This window comes from Phascolarctos cinereus, unplaced genomic scaffold (assembly GCF_003287225.1).
Source record: "Phascolarctos cinereus isolate Bilbo 61053 unplaced genomic scaffold, phaCin_HiC Scaffold_726;HRSCAF=1367, whole genome shotgun sequence".
Lineage (NCBI taxonomy): Eukaryota > Metazoa > Chordata > Mammalia > Diprotodontia > Phascolarctidae > Phascolarctos > Phascolarctos cinereus.
Window position 1 is genome coordinate 411,983,578 of NW_027556098.1, and position 14,792 is coordinate 411,998,369.

A 14,792-nucleotide genomic window follows, 5' to 3' on the forward strand; every position below is an offset into this window, starting at 1 on the left:
GGGGTGTGTGTGTGTGTGAGATATTGAGTTCAGTTTTGGACATGCTGAGTTTAAATTGCCTATAGGACATCTGTTTCAAGTTGGAAACTAGAGCCAGGAGATCAGCAGAGAGGTTAAGACTGGATAAGTAGATCTGAGAATCAGCATAGAGACAATAATCGAATCTATGGGAGCTGACAAGATCACTAAGTAAAGTGATACAGAGGGTGAAGAGCACGGGGTCCCACACAGGGTTTCCCCAGTGGATGTGGCCTGGATAAAGATCTGGCAAAAGACTCAGAGAGGTGGAAGGAGAACCAGGAGAGAGAGAGTGGTGTCCCCAAAATGTAGGAAGAAGAGAAGGTCAACATATGTACAAAAATATTCGTAGCAGCTCTTTTTGTGGTGGCAAAGAATTGGAAATTTAGGGGATGCCCATCAAGTGGGGAATAGCTGAACAAGTTGTGGTATATGTATGTAATGAAATACTATTGTGCTGTAAGAAATGAGCAGGCAGACTTCAGAAAAGCCTGGAAAGACTTGTATGGTCTGATGAAGTAAGCAGAACCAGGAGAACGTTGTACACAGTAACAGCCACATTGTGTGATGACTAATATTGATAGACTGAGCCCTTCTCAGCAATGCAAGGATCTAAGACCTCTCCAAAGGTCTCATGATGGAAAATGCTATCCACAAAGAAGAAAGAACTATGGAGTTTGAATGCAGATTGAAGCATACTATTTGCTATTTTTTTCCCTTCTGTTTTGTTCTGTTTTCTCTTTCTTGTGGTTCCTCCTATTGGTTCTAATTCTTCCTTGTGACATCACTAATGTGAAAATATGTATAATAGGAATGTATATGTATAGCCTACATCAGATTGTGCACTGTCTTGGGGAGGGATGCAGGGAGGGAGAGTGAGAAAAATTTAAAACTCAAATGCTTATGGAAGTGATTGTTGATAAATTAAATAAATTAATAAAAAAAAAGTCTAAAAAAAAAGATGAGGTCAAGGGGAAGAGAGTGATCCACAGTGTCAGAGGCTGCAGACAGGTCCAGAAGGAAGATGAGGGAGAAAAGGCCATTAGACCTGGTAGTTAAGAGATCATTGGTAACTGGGGGAAAACGGTTTCTTTTGAATGATGATGTTGGAAGCCATATTGCAGAGAATTAAGAAAAGAGTGAGACGGGAAGAAATGGAGGCATCTATTGTAGACAGCCTTCTCCAGGAGTTCAGCTACAAAAGGGGGAAGAAATAGGGGATGATTGCTAGGGGGAGGGATAGATTAAGGGAAGGTATTTTGAGGATGAGGAAGCCATGGGCAAGTTTGTGGGCAGCAAGGTAGCAGTTAGGAGACAGAGCGTGAGGGAAGGTAAGTGAGAGAGTGGGGATGATGGGGGCAGTCTTCTGGAGAAGCTGGGGTGGAACTGGACTGCTTGTGAGTGGAGAGGGGTTTGCTTCAGCCAGGGGAAGGGCCACTCCTCTAGGCGGGATGGGCGTGAAGGAGGAGATAGCAGGAGATGGGAGTTACAAATGTTCTTGTTCTTTGTGTTAGAAGAGTAGAATGTTGGGGCAAAGAATCTTCTGCTGGAGAAGGGTTGTTCATACTCATACCTGTTCAAGTTTGGTTTTTATCAAACGAATGTTTGTGGTTTTGTGCTCAGCATTTCCTTTGTGTATAGGAAACAAATATCTGTTGTTGTTGTTCCGTCATGCATGCCTCTCCGTGACCCCATTCGAGGCTTTCTTGGCAGAGATGCTGGAGGGGTTTGCCATTTCCTTCTCCAGTTCATTTTACAGATGAGAAAACAAAGCCAAACAGGGGTAAAGTGATTTGCCCAGGGTCACACAACTAGTAGGTGTCTGAGGCTGGATTTGAAGTCAGGTTTTCCTGACCCCAGGACCAGAATCCTATCCATTGCATCTCGCAGCTGCCCCAAATACTTGACAATACAATAAATAATTGACCCATACCTGATCACAGTATTCAGCCATTCCCTGAGTGATGGACATCAATCACCTTTGGTCCTAGGTGTTTACCACTACAGGAAATGATCAGTTAATATTATATGCCATTCCAAAGAATTAGAAACTATAGCCCAATGGCTGAGGAATGTCCAAAGAAGTTGTATTATATGAGTATATGTAAGAAACAGGATAGAAAGCCAGCCTCCAGGTCAGGAAGCCCTGAGTTCATGTCCTACCTGGGACAGGCAGGTACTGGCTATGTGACTGCACCAGTAACTTAACCTTAGTACCCTCAGCAAGCTTTTTTTTTTTTTTTTGGTGAGGCAGTAGGATTAATCGACTTGCCTAGGGTCACACAGCTGGTGTCAAATATCTGACGTCACAGTTGAACTCAGGTCCTCCTGACACCAAGGCTGGAGCTCTATCCACTGCGCCACCTAGCGGCCCACAGCAAACTTTCTAAATCTGTAAGTTGCAAAAATAATTGCAGAACTACATTAGTACAGTTTCCTCATCAGGAGTTCCAGCACTGATGAAACCACAGGTTTAGACCTTCCTTCCCCCCCCCCACATATATGTATATATGTGTGTGTATACACACACACACACACATCTATACTTACATCTTTCTATCTATCTATCTACATATACACATATACCCTAAGACATAGCCTAAGAAATGAAGAACATGAAGAATTAGGAGAAAGTGGATCATAGGATTTAGTTCGGGAAAAGCCCTTGAGGACCATCTAGTCTAATCCCCTTATTTTACAGTTGAGGACACTGAGACCCAGAAGGGAAACGTGATTTGCCCAAGGTCATACAGAATATAACTAACAGCTGGGATTCAAAGCCAGGTCTTGGTAGCAAGATCAGTTTTCTTTGTTCTATATCGCAGGCTCTTCTTTCTCCTTCCCATCACTGAAAAGCCATTTCCTCCAGGAAGCTTCCTCACTCCCCACCTTTTCCTCAAGCCTGGAAATTAATAATGATAATAATAATGATGATAGCTAACATTTATGTAGTAGTTACAATGTACCAGGCATTGTGCTCAGCGCTTTTACAATTATTATCTCACTTGTCCAGTGGCTTAAATAAATCAAGTATCCCACTTACACGAAAAGTAACCATTTAATATATTTCTAAGGAGGAAGAAGGACGGCATTCTTTGGGTTTCTCTCCATACCGATGTCACTGACCCCAGGTTTCCAGGGCTAGGGAACCGCATGGGAGATCTAGGTGGGGCGACTGGACTAGACTATATGGCTATTGAACTTCTGTGGTTCTGTATGGCGGGGAAAGCCTGGGTTGGGAGTGGGCGTCGGGGATACCTGGGTGCCTTCACCCCTCCCCATCCACTCACTGGCTTAAAAATGAAGAACAAGGAACAGTGAAACTTTGTTTTTTAAGTGAATGATGTGAGGTAATTACATTAACCCAATTGAGGAAGGAGGGGAAAAGGAGGCGGAAGAAGGAGAAAGAAGAGCTCATGGGAAGGAGGATGAAGACAGAGGGTGATCTGAGCAAGAAGGGACTTAGGAACCTGAGATGCCCATTTTACAGATGAGAAAACTGAGGTCCAGAGATGGGAAGACACTTGCCCACAGAGAACTCAGAACCCAGGTCTCCAAAACTCCAGCTCAGGAACAATGGGGAGAGTCAGAAGCAGAGGAAACACAAGAAGAAAGAGACAGAAACATTGGAGACACTCCCTCCCCCCAGTCCTCCAGGGCCATAGAGCGCTGGGCCAGAGTGTCACGTCTCGATGGTCTTTTTAGCAGGGGCAGAAAAGCCGGAAGTGCCGCTGCCAGAGGCCGACGAGGGCCTCTCTAGCCGAAGCTAGGCTCTCTTCTTATCCACCGCAGGCATTCCAAAGGATCCCGGCTGTCCCGGAGCCCGAGCTAGAATCAGAGGGTAAAGTCTAGGTGGTGGCAGTGGAGTACACCCGGTGCTAGGGGAGGGCGTCGTGCGTCAGGGATTGGCTGTCCCGCTGATCAATCACAGGGGTGCCGTGAGGTAGCAACGGGCGGGCAGGCATTTGAAGTCGGGGGCGGGGCCAAGCGAGGGGACGGGGCTTATGGAACACGGGGTGGGGGGGCGACGGCAACGAAAAGGGGCAGGGCACGGTGTAGCGTGTAGAGTCAGGGGCGGGGCCAGGAGAGGGGCGGAGCTTGTGAAGCACAGGATCAAGGGGGTGGGGCACGTGGCAATCAGGGGCGGGGCTTGTAGGGCTCTGGGGGCCAGTGGAAGGGGTGGGAAGCTTGGATTGTAGGGATGGATGCTCTAGTCCAGAAGGTATTATTGGGGGGCAGCAGGGACATGGGGGCAGGCCTACCTTCCCTCCTGCAAACGTGCTGCTAAAGGAAGGTGTCTCTGATTGGGTCCGCTATTTATGTTGCCTAACCTCAACTGGGCTCTCGCTACTGCTTGGCAATCCTACTGTACTTCCCTTATCACCTCTCTGTCCCACTGTCCGAAGTGCTTCTTCTACACCTTTTCATCCCTCCTCAAACTTCTCATGGCTTCCCCTCCCCCAACTTCTCGGCTGAAAACCCTGCCATATATATTTTAAAATATATTTTTATTTTCCCCCAATTACATGTTAAAACAATTTTCAACAATTTTTAAAAAGTTTTGAGTTCCAAATTCTATCCTTTCCTCCCTCCTTCCCCTCCCTGAGACGATATTTTACAGGGGGGGGGGAAATGAAGCCACTTATTGGGAGCTCCCTGATCTCTTCTCATCTCACATCATCCAGATTCCTCACCCCCTCCTCCTCCACCCCCATCTCGCACAAAGAGGTGGCCCTTCCTGCCCAGTCAAATCCCTCTCCATGCACAGATGATCCCATTCCATCCTGTCTCCTCCAACAGATTGCTCCCTCTGTCATGCCCACTCGTATCTTCAGTCTCTCCCTGTCTATCGACTCCTTCCCTACTGCCTATAAACATGTCCCATCCTCACAAACCCGTCACTTGTTCCATCCCTCCCCACTAGCTATCATCCCATGTCTCTTCTGCCCTTCAGAGCTAAGCGCCTGGAGAAGGCTGCTTCTGCTTCCTCTCCCTTCGCTCCCTGCGGTCTGGCTTCCAGTCTCATCAATCAACAGAGACTTCCATCCAGGTAACACATTCCCCAGGGCTATGTCCAGGGTCCTCTTTTCTTCTCCCTCTGCATTATTTCAGTTGGTGATTTCATCAGTTCTTATGGATTCAATTGTCATCTCTATACTGATGACTCTCAGATCTCCTTACCCAATCCTAACTTCTCTGCTGACTCCAGCATCTCATCTCCAACTACCAGATATCTTGAAGTGGAGGTCCTGTAGACATCTTACACTAGACTGGTCTGAAACTGACCTCGGTATCTTTCTCCCCCAGATCCTCCCCCTCTTCCTGACTTCCCTCTTACAGTAGAGGGCACCACCATCTTCCCAGTCCTTCAGTCTCACCCCCCCACACCTCACATCTAATCTGTCACTAAGGCTTGTCAATTTCACTGGAATAACATCTCTCTCCTAAACCCCCTCCTCTCCTCTGACACGGCTCCCACCCTGGTCCAGGCCCTCATTGCCTCACCCCTGGATCACTGCAGTAGCTGCTGGTGGGGGAGGGCTTTGCCTGCCTCCAGTCCATCCTCCATTCAGCCACCAACGTGATTTTCCTGAAGTGCAGATAGGACCCTGCCTCCACACCCACCCCCTTCACTCAGTGGCTCCTTATCACCTGCACAATCAAGTAGGAAGTTCTGTGGGGCGTTCAAAGCCCTTCCACCCCTACTTTTCCAATCTTCTTACACCTTGCACTCCCCCCCCCCAGCACTCTTTGATCAGTGACAGCAGCTGCCTTATGTTCCTCAAACCAGATCCTCCATCTCCTGATTCCAGGCATTTTCACTGGCCCTCCCCCACCCCAGGACTTTTCTCCCTCCTCATCTCTGCCTCCTGTTTCCTTCCATTCCCACTTAAAATCCCCCTTCCTACAGGAAGCCTTTCCTGAGCCCTCTGTAGTCTAGTGCCTTCTGTCTGGGATTATTCCTATTTGTCCCTCTAAAGCTTGTCTGTATAGAGTAAGTTTCATGTCCTCTCCCCCAATAGACTGGGAGCTCCTCAGGGGGAGGGCTTTTTGCCTCTCTTTTATCCCAAGTGCTTAGCACAGTGACTGACACATAGTAGGTACTTAATGTTTATTGGCTGACTGGGGTGGTGGTAGGGACATTGGGGTGCTGGGAATGTGGAACATTGTGGGGCACCAGGGACATTGGGGTGCTGGGTGCCTGGAGCTCTAGGAGGTGTGGGGAACATCTGAGAACTGGGAATGTGGAATGCTGAGAGGTGCCAGGGATGCCGTGGTGCTAGGTTCTCTGGCTAGCCCCAGGGATATTATCAGGGAATGCTTGGAATGCTAGCTACCATCCTCTGTCTGCTCCAGGCCAGGAACCAGAGATGGCCAGCAAGAAGGAGGCCACCCAGCCCCCTAAGAGAAAGAAGTTCACCATCCCCCTGGAGGAGGCTCCGCCTCTGGAGGTAGCTGGGGGAGGGGGAAGAAGAAAGGGAGAACCAAGCCTGGCCCTTGGGCTCCTCCTGAATGACGCCACTGAGGCACTGGGGGTCTGGCATGTGGGAGCAGCTGCAGAGTCTGGGAGTCTGGAAAGTGGGATCCCAGCCCCAGCTCTGTGTGTCTGACTCTCTGTGACCCCATTTGGGTTTATTTTGGCAGAGGTACTAGAGTGATGTGCCATTTCCTTCCACAGCTCATTTTATAGAGGAGGAAACTGAGGCAAACAGGATGAAGTGACTTGCCCAGAGTCAACACAGCTAGTAAGCCAGGGATGTCATGGTGCTGGGTTCCCTGGCCAGCCCCAGGGATATTATCAGGGAATGCTTGGAATGCTCCTTGTGGGCCCTGGGCCAGGCCCTTCCCCTCTCTGTGCCTTAATTTCTCCCTCTGTCAAATGAGGGATGTTTGTGATGCAGAAGAGGTACAGGAGATCCCTGCACCAGAGGGCTGTCACATGGCTCATTCTGGCTTGGACCAAGAGGACAGAATTGGGGGCATGGGGCAGGGAGGGGGCTACACAGACATGTCTGGACTGTGTAAGGGAAAACCTTTCCAAACAGCTGCCTCACATAAGTGAGCTCCCCCATCACTGGTGGTATTTGAGCAGAGGCTTTTCAGGGAGGCTGTGGAGGGGGCTTATGGGGTGCAGAAGGTGGATTCCAGGGTGAGCCTCTCCTCTTCCTCTGACACCATGAACTCTCAGGACCTGGGTTTTAATATCAGCTTTATAGTCAATCAGCCAGTCAACAAACATTTATTAAGCCCTCACTATGATAAGTGCCAGGGATACAAAGTCAGCTTGTTCTCAGCGAGCTTACATTTTTTTTGTCTAGGCAATGGGGTTAAATGACTTGCCCAGGGTCACAGAGCTAGTGTTACGTGTCTGAGGCCGTATCTGAAGTCAGGCCTGGTGCTCCATCCACTGCGCCACCTAGCGGCCCCCCCCCACCCCGTGAGCTTACATTCTAATGGGAACAACAACGTGTGGTTCTTTGTACATCCTGGGTACATAATCGGTGTTTAGTCAATTAGGTCGGGCCTCAGTTTCCTCTTCTGTAAAAGGAGGCTGGCCTCACTTTCATCTGCATCAGTCAGTACTCTCAGATGTATCTCCAAAGGAGAAACAGAAGTCTTCATGCCTTCCTCCTTCCCCTATCCTCAGGTAAAGTCCTTATTCAAATCCAGCCAGAGCTTTCCTTCACCTTCCACCTCTGTCCACGAGGCAGCTCCAACCTATGCTAAGTACGCAACAACCAGGCTCTGTCCTAGAGCAGTCCGGGCAGAAGCTGCTCCCCGGGGGACTGGGCCCGAAGCTGCTCCCAGCCTGGGACCCCCTGCAGGAGAGATCGACAACCAGGGCCCTCAGGGCCCCAAACCTCAGACCAAGAGCAGCACCATCACTGTGAGCCCCCGACAGGTGAGGTGGGGATAATCCCAGAACGCAGAGGGAATGGGGGAAACCAAAGTTCTCTTTTCACCTCCTGCTTCTTCCTAGAGGGGGAATCCTGTCCTGAAGTTTATAAGGAATGTGCCTTGGGAATTTGGAGAAATTGTCCCCGACTATGTTATGGGTCAGAGTACCTGTGCCCTCTTCCTCAGGTAAGCCCCCAACCCAGGTGTCTCCTGCCACCAACTTTTGGCCCTCCTCTCCTCTCAGAGGCCTCCCTGGATGAACTCTAACTCCAGGAAAAAAAATCACCTGGAGATATGGGATTTGAGATGGGATAAGGGAATGGAAAGTCAGAGCCCTGCTAGCTGGGGTGTGGGGATCCCAGGGAATCAGGAAAAAGGGTGGGGTAGAGAACTTAGGGAGGAGCCCTCATCTCTCCTCCTAGACAGCAAGGGATTGTTTTCCATTTCTTGGTGTTCTCATCACCTAGCTTAGTGCCTGACTTGTAGTAGGGGCGTAATAAACGCTCAAAGATTGATTAATCTCTCCACCTGTTGATAGCCCCTTCCTTCAAGGGCTGAGCCAGGTGCCAAGTTCTCCCTGCAGACTTCCCTGCCCCACCACCCACACACACCTAAAAGAGTGAGGGTCCTTGGGCTCCAGCCCACCCTTGGTAGGTGACTTCCTCCATGCCTCATATGAAGTAAGGCAGTGACCTTAGGGTCCCAAAGGCTGGGTCAGCAGAGCCCAAAGAGCTCTGACAGCTCCTGCCCAGCTGGAGAGGCCTGTAGTACTGGCCCAGGGATGGACTGTGTGATCATCATTCCAGGACCAAACTAATTAGCTTTGGACTGGGTCATGACCTGGTTGACTGCAAGGCAACCCATCCCGTGTTTTGGTCACAGGAATCTGTTTACTACATCACAGAGGGGTTGAGATCCATACTGGGGGATGGATGCATCTTAGAAATTACTTACCCTTGAAGTGTTAGGTGACATCCATTGTATCATGGGGGTTGGCATGGTGTGGAATGATGGGGTTGGAGACTTAGGATCTGGGATCAAGGGCAGCTAAGGGGCACCGGGCCTGGAGTTAGGAACTGGATGAACTGACTTTCCGTGGTTCTCTCTCTCAGCCTTCGCTACCACAACCTGCACCCCAATTACATCCATGAGCGTCTGCAAGGGCTGGGGAAGAACTACGCACTTCGAGTTCTCCTGCTACAAGTAGATGTGGTAAGAGGCCAGGAGCGGAGCCCTGCCCAGCACCTCCCCAGGGCCTCAGTTTCCCCTTGTGCCAAATAGACTGGATAGCTTCTGCGGGACAGGGCCCTTCCAGCTCTGATGGTCTCTGTTCTAAGCCCCTTCCCATGGGGAACATTTCCTGTTCTAAAGTCCCTTCTAGATATGACATTCCATGTTCTGCTGGCCCAGCTCTGATGATATATATATATATATATATATTTAAATCTGTTTTCAATTAACAGTTCTATTTTCTTCCACTTGCCACCCCATCAAAAAATAAAGATGCACAGTCAAGAAAAAAAACATTCCCCATTGGCTATATCCAAAAAGTATTTGTCTCATTCTGCACCCTGAATCCATCACTTCTGAAATCATGGTGGACCATTGAATTGACCAGAGTTCCCTAGTGTTCAAAAGTAGAATAGTCTTTGCGGTACTTTGTCATTCGTTCTGTTATTCATTGTTCTCCTGGTTCTGTTTAATTCACTCTGTATCAGCTCCTACAACTCTCCCCTGGGTTTCTCTGAAACCATCTCTCTCCATTTCTTACAATGCGATCAGATTCCAGTCTGTTCAACCATTCCCCAACTGATGGGGACCCCTTCAAGCTCCAGTTCTTTGCCCCCTCAGAAAGAGCTGCTATGCTTTTATATCTATGAATCCTTTCCCTCTTACTTTGATCTCTTTAGGGCATAGACCTCACAGTACCATCACTGGGCAAAGGGTATGTATGCACAACTTAATCACTTTCAGGGCCAGGTTCTAATCAACAATGGCCTTATCAGCTCACAGCTCCACCAACTTATTTACCAGCCCTTCTGGCATTTGCTGGTGTCCTTCTTCCATTAACTTTGGCAATCTGTACAGTCTGAGGTGGAACCACAGAGCTGCTTTACTTTGAATTTCTTGATGTTAGCCTTTTGGACCATCCCCCTCCCCCCCCAGTTCAATTTCTTCCCTAACTACTACTCGTGCATATCTTTTGACCATTTGCCAAGTAGGTGGTTTTTCTTCTTCTAAATTTGAATCAGTTCCTATCATAGCTTGGAAATAAGACCTTTATTGGAGAAACTTGCTGCAAAGATTGGAGTTGTCCCCCTGCCCAGTTCTCTACTTCCCTGTTAATCTGTTAATTTTAGCTGCCTTGGTTTTATTTGTGCAAAACTTTTTTTAGTTTTACGTAATAAAAACTGTCCACTTTTATCTTCTGTGACCCTTTTTTTCCTTTGGTCACGAATTATTCCTTTAGCCAAATACCTGAAAGGTAATTTCTTTTTCTTTATAAATTTATGTATGATCTGTCTCTCCATGTTCTAAAGTCACTTCAAGTCCTGACATTTCCTCTTCTAAGGGCCATCCCAGCCCTGACATTCCCTGTTCTGGGTCCCCTCCCAGCCCTGACATTCCCTGGGCTAGGTCCCCTCCCAGCCCTGACATTTCCTGTTCTAAGACCCCTCCCAGCTCTGACATCCCCTCTTCTCCTTTGACATTCTCCATTTGAAGTCCTCTACTCTTTGGTGGTCCACAGCTCTAACCCTCTCTCTCTAATGTGGGTTCAAACAGAAGGACCCTCAGCGTGCCCTGAAGGATCTGGCTAAGATGTGCATCCTGGCTGACTGCACACTGATTCTAGCCTGGAGGTGAGGTTTGGGGGAAAAGCAGTAGGGGAGTGATGGGGGGGCAGGGGGAAGGTAAAGGCCCGCCTCACTCCTTTCCCTCTGCCCTCCCCCAGCCCAGAAGAAGCCGGGCGGTACCTGGAGACCTACAAGTCCTATGAGCAGAAGCCTGCCGACTTGCTGAAGGAAAAGTTGGAGCAGGACTTTGTGTCAAGGGTGAGAGGTTTCTCTTTCCCTCCCCCCACTGCCCTGGCCTGCAGCCACCACACCTGTATACAGGGAGCTCATCTCCCAGCTAATGGAGCTCTTCCCCTCCTAGGTCACCGAGTGCCTGACCACAGTGAAGTCAGTGAACAAGACAGACAGCCAGACACTGCTGGCCACCTTTGGGGTGAGGCTCCTGCCGGATGCCCCAGTCCTGGGCTCTGGTCCTCCCGTGTCCCTCCATTCTTGGGAGGCCAGCATTCTCCCTTCTCTGCCTCTCAGGATCCCCCAGCCACACACCTGGGGGAGGGGGGTCGGTCACCCAGCATGGCTGTCATGGCCTCACTTTTTGGTTACCTCACGTGCCCCTTTTCATGTGCCCCCCCTCCCCTTGCAGTCTCTGGAGCAGCTCACAGCCGCCTCTCAGGACGACCTGTCCCTCTGCCCTGGCTTTGGGCCTCAGAAGGTGATAGGGGAGGGATGACGCTGGAGATTCTGAGACCCTGAGATGCCCAGAGCCCCCTTTCTAGTCCAGTCCCCTCAATTTCCGGGGGGGGTGGAGGGGATTAGTGGTGGAACCACGTCTGGATCCAGGACTCCCAGATAGGGGCTCCCCACCCCAGCCCACCCCACCTGCAATCTGGGAAGAGCCTGGCAGGAGATGGGAATGAAGACAAACAGCTGCACCCCAGATGGGCCAAGATCTCCTTTTAATGGCCGAGGCCAACTGTCTGCTTCTTCTGTAGGCCCGAAGGCTCTTTGAAGTCCTACACCAGCCCTTCCTGAAGGTGCCCTGAAAACCCAAGGCTGGGCAGGGAGGGTCCCGGATGGATGCCAATAAAGCATGCACACCAGCTGGCCTGTCTCCATCCATGCCAGGGCACAATGCGAGCCTCTCCAAGGTCAAGGGCCACCACTGTGGCTCCGTGGGGTCTCTTCCCCACTGGCCCCCAGACAGGGCGCTGATGGGGCTGGTTCATCCCTTAGGCTTCCGCTGGCCCTCCCTCCCCCAGATGCCGCCTCTTCTTCTTTCTCTTCTTCTCCTCCACCCCCTGGCCAAGGCTTGGGGTGCCTGACTCAGGGACCCCTGCCAGGGACTCCATCTCCTTGGGGGGCTCTGGGGCTGCCCCGTCCCCTTCCTCTGGCTTCCTCTTCTTCTCCTTCTTCTTCTTCTTGCTGTGCGGAGGCTTGGCCTCCCCGAGGGACTCGCTTATCTCTGCCTGCTTTTTCTCCAGTCCAACAGCCCGCTCAGGCACCAGCATCTCTTCTCCTGCCTCCTGTTTCTTCCTGCTCGAGGACAGGGCTTTCTCCTCTTGAAGGTTAATTTGGACCTCAGACTCTGATCGCCTCTCCCCTGGCTCCGGCACCTCTCCTTCCAGCTCACGTCTCTTCTTGCTCTTCTTTGCCTTAGTGGGTGAAAGAACAGCCTCCTGTTGCAGCTCCATCGCCCCACCGTCTGGCTCCGGCACCTCTCCTGCCGGCTTATGTCTCTTCTTGCTCTTCTTTGCCTTAGTGGGTGAAAGAACAGCCTCCTGTTGCAGCTCCATCGCCCCGCCCTCTGGCTCCGGCACCTCTCCTGCTGGCTCACGTCTCTTCTTGCTCTTCTTTGCCTTAGTGGGTGAAAGAACAGCCTCCTGTTGCAGCTCCATCGCCCCGCCCTCTGGCTCCGGCACCTCTCCTGCCGGCTCACGTCTCTTCTTGCTCTTCTTTGCCTTAGTGGGTGAAAGAACAGCCTCCTGTTGCAGCTCCATCGCCCGCCCTCTGGCTCCGGCACCTCTCCTGCCGGCTCACATCTCTTCTTGCTTCTTTGCCTTAGTGGGTGAAAGAACAGCCTCCTGTTGCAGCTCCATCGCCCCGCCCTCTGGCTCCGGCACCTCTCCTGCTGGCTCACGTCTCTTCTTGCTCTTCTTTGCCTTAGTGGGTGAAAGAACAGCCTCCTGTTGCAGCTCCATCGCCCCGCCCTCTGGCTCCGGCACCTCTCCTGCTGGCTCTGGCACCTCTCCTGCCAGCTCGCTCTTTTTCTTCTTCTTCTTGCCAGGTGATGGGGCTGTTGCTTCTTCCTCTGTTTTGACTGGCACTTGCTCTACAGGCTCCGGCATCCCCTGCCCTGGAGCAGAGTTCAGCTCTCCCACTCCATTCAGAATCTCCTGTGGACTGGGATTCAGAGACACCACTTCGGGCTTCTTCCTCTTCCGGGAAGACTTCACTTCCCCTGCCTCCCCTGCCACTGTCTGAGCCGGGGGCCCCAGCACAGGCTGCCAGCCCCCAAAGGCCTGGAATCGGGGCCGTAGGCCAGGTGGGATCTGTGGGGGTGGGCTGGTGGGGATGGCATGGAGGGACCGCCCGGAGGACTTGCTTCGGGGCACTTCTATGATGCTCAGGGCACCCTGCAGAGCTGGGGCTGGGGCCAGCTGGCCGTCTGCTGAAGATGAGGGTGCCAGCAGGGTCTCCGGGCTGCTTCTGCTGGTGTTGCTCAGGACGTGGTAGCGCTGGCGGATGCCAGTCTCATTCCGATGGCTCTTCAGGGTCTGGAAGCCAACAAGAGGCACCTTGCATCCATTGAGGCTGCGGAGAGAGGAAGATTGTATGGGGGGAGACCTGAGGGGTGCGAGACAGGTGGGACTACAGCAAGAACCCCAGTAACTAAGAGAGTCTGGGGTGAACACGGTAGAATTCTGGAATCCTCACTTCTGAGAACCAGGTGAGCACTGGATGGTAAGCTCCTTGAAGGCAGGACCTGTCTTTTGCCTTTTTGTATCCCAGCACTTGGCACTGTGCCTGGCACACTAAGTGGTGCTGGTCAGTCATTTCAGTCCTGTCTGACTCTCTGTGACCCCACTTGGGGTTTTCTTGGCAAAGATACTGGAGTGTTCTGCCATCTCCTTCTCCAGCTCATTTGCAGATGGGGAAACTGAGGCAAACTGGGTGAGGTGACTTGCCCAAGGTCACCCAGCTAGGAAGTGGCTGAGGCTGGAATCTGTACTCTGGAGGAAGAGTCTGACTCCAGACTGGGCACTCTATGCACTAAGGCGCCACTTAGGTGCATACCCGGCACCTAGTAGGTGCTTAATAAATGTTTACTGAATGAATGAATTCGAGAGATCTTAGGTTACAGAAGGGTAGCTAGGGGCTCAGGGAGTAGAGCTCCGGGACTGGAGTCGGTACGACCTGAGCTACGCAGAGTCGAACACTAGTGAAACGACTGAGCACCGGCCCGGGGCAGGGGGGTGCTCAGAACCTTCAACACCACCGGGTTCCTCCACCGGAACAGACCTCGGAGCCTGGCCCGGCAGGCGTCCTAACCTCCGCCCGAAGTTGCGTGTGCACGCGTGTGTGTGTGTGTGTGTGTGTGTGTGTGTGCGTGTGTGTGTGCGTGTGCGCGCGCGCGGCACGTGGCGGGCCGCGGCCCCTCTCACCTGGCCGGCCTGAAGTCCGCGGGGGTCCGGATGAGCCATAGCTCGGTGCCAGGCTTCCGCAGGGCGTCCAGGGCGAGGCTCGAGGGCGGCTCGGCGGGCAGCGTAGCCGGACAGAAGTCGTCTGGGCAGAGCGGGCTCCGGACCGCTGGCGGCAGGCGGGTGGGGGCAGACGGGGGATAAGCAGGGCGCTCTTGGTCCCCGCCTCCCCCCTCTCCCCACGTACTGCTCTCCCCACGTAGTGCTCCCCCCACCAAAGGCTTCCTCCCACCCCCTCGGCCCCGCCCTGCTCACCTTGAGCCATGGTCCCGCAGCTCAGACCACTCCGCTAAGTTCAGGCCGGATCCAGGAACGCGCGGCGAGCCCACGTGGGGCCGAGGGCGTGGCTGCCGGGGGCTAGGCGAGCCCATTTGCGCCGGAA

General features: G+C 52.0%; 2 protein-coding genes across 5 annotated transcripts; one reads left to right on the forward strand and one right to left on the reverse strand.

Moving 5' to 3' along the window:
• The first annotated feature begins 3,720 nt into the window (after window positions 1-3,720).
• On the forward strand, window positions 3,721-11,812 carry ERCC1 (ERCC excision repair 1, endonuclease non-catalytic subunit). 4 transcript variants are annotated; one of them, XM_020980119.2, is made up of 11 exons: window positions 3,722-3,859; window positions 4,973-5,068; window positions 6,376-6,470; window positions 7,667-7,921; window positions 8,000-8,103; window positions 9,030-9,129; window positions 10,702-10,778; window positions 10,871-10,970; window positions 11,074-11,145; window positions 11,356-11,424; window positions 11,705-11,812. In XM_020980119.2, exons 3-11 carry the CDS (start codon window positions 6,390-6,392, stop codon window positions 11,753-11,755), a joined length of 909 nt encoding a protein of 302 aa, XP_020835778.1. In that variant the 5' UTR covers window positions 3,722-3,859; window positions 4,973-5,068; window positions 6,376-6,389; the 3' UTR covers window positions 11,756-11,812. The 4 variants fall into 4 exon arrangements, with proteins under 4 accessions (XP_020835781.1, XP_020835778.1, XP_020835779.1 ...); XM_020980120.2 differs by lacking the exon at window positions 3,722-3,859 and adding an exon at window positions 3,873-3,961; XM_020980122.2 differs by lacking the exon at window positions 4,973-5,068 and having other exon boundaries at window positions 3,721-3,859.
• POLR1G (RNA polymerase I subunit G) lies at window positions 11,652-14,757 on the reverse strand. Its single transcript, XM_020980123.2, has 4 exons — window positions 14,666-14,757; window positions 14,375-14,519; window positions 12,935-13,523; window positions 11,652-12,427 (listed from the first exon to the last, which is right to left on the reverse strand). The coding sequence occupies exons 1-4, from the start codon at window positions 14,673-14,675 to the stop codon at window positions 11,942-11,944; spliced, it is 1,230 nt and encodes a 409-aa protein (XP_020835782.1). The 5' UTR covers window positions 14,676-14,757; the 3' UTR covers window positions 11,652-11,941.
• Window positions 14,758-14,792: the final 35 nt, after the last annotated feature.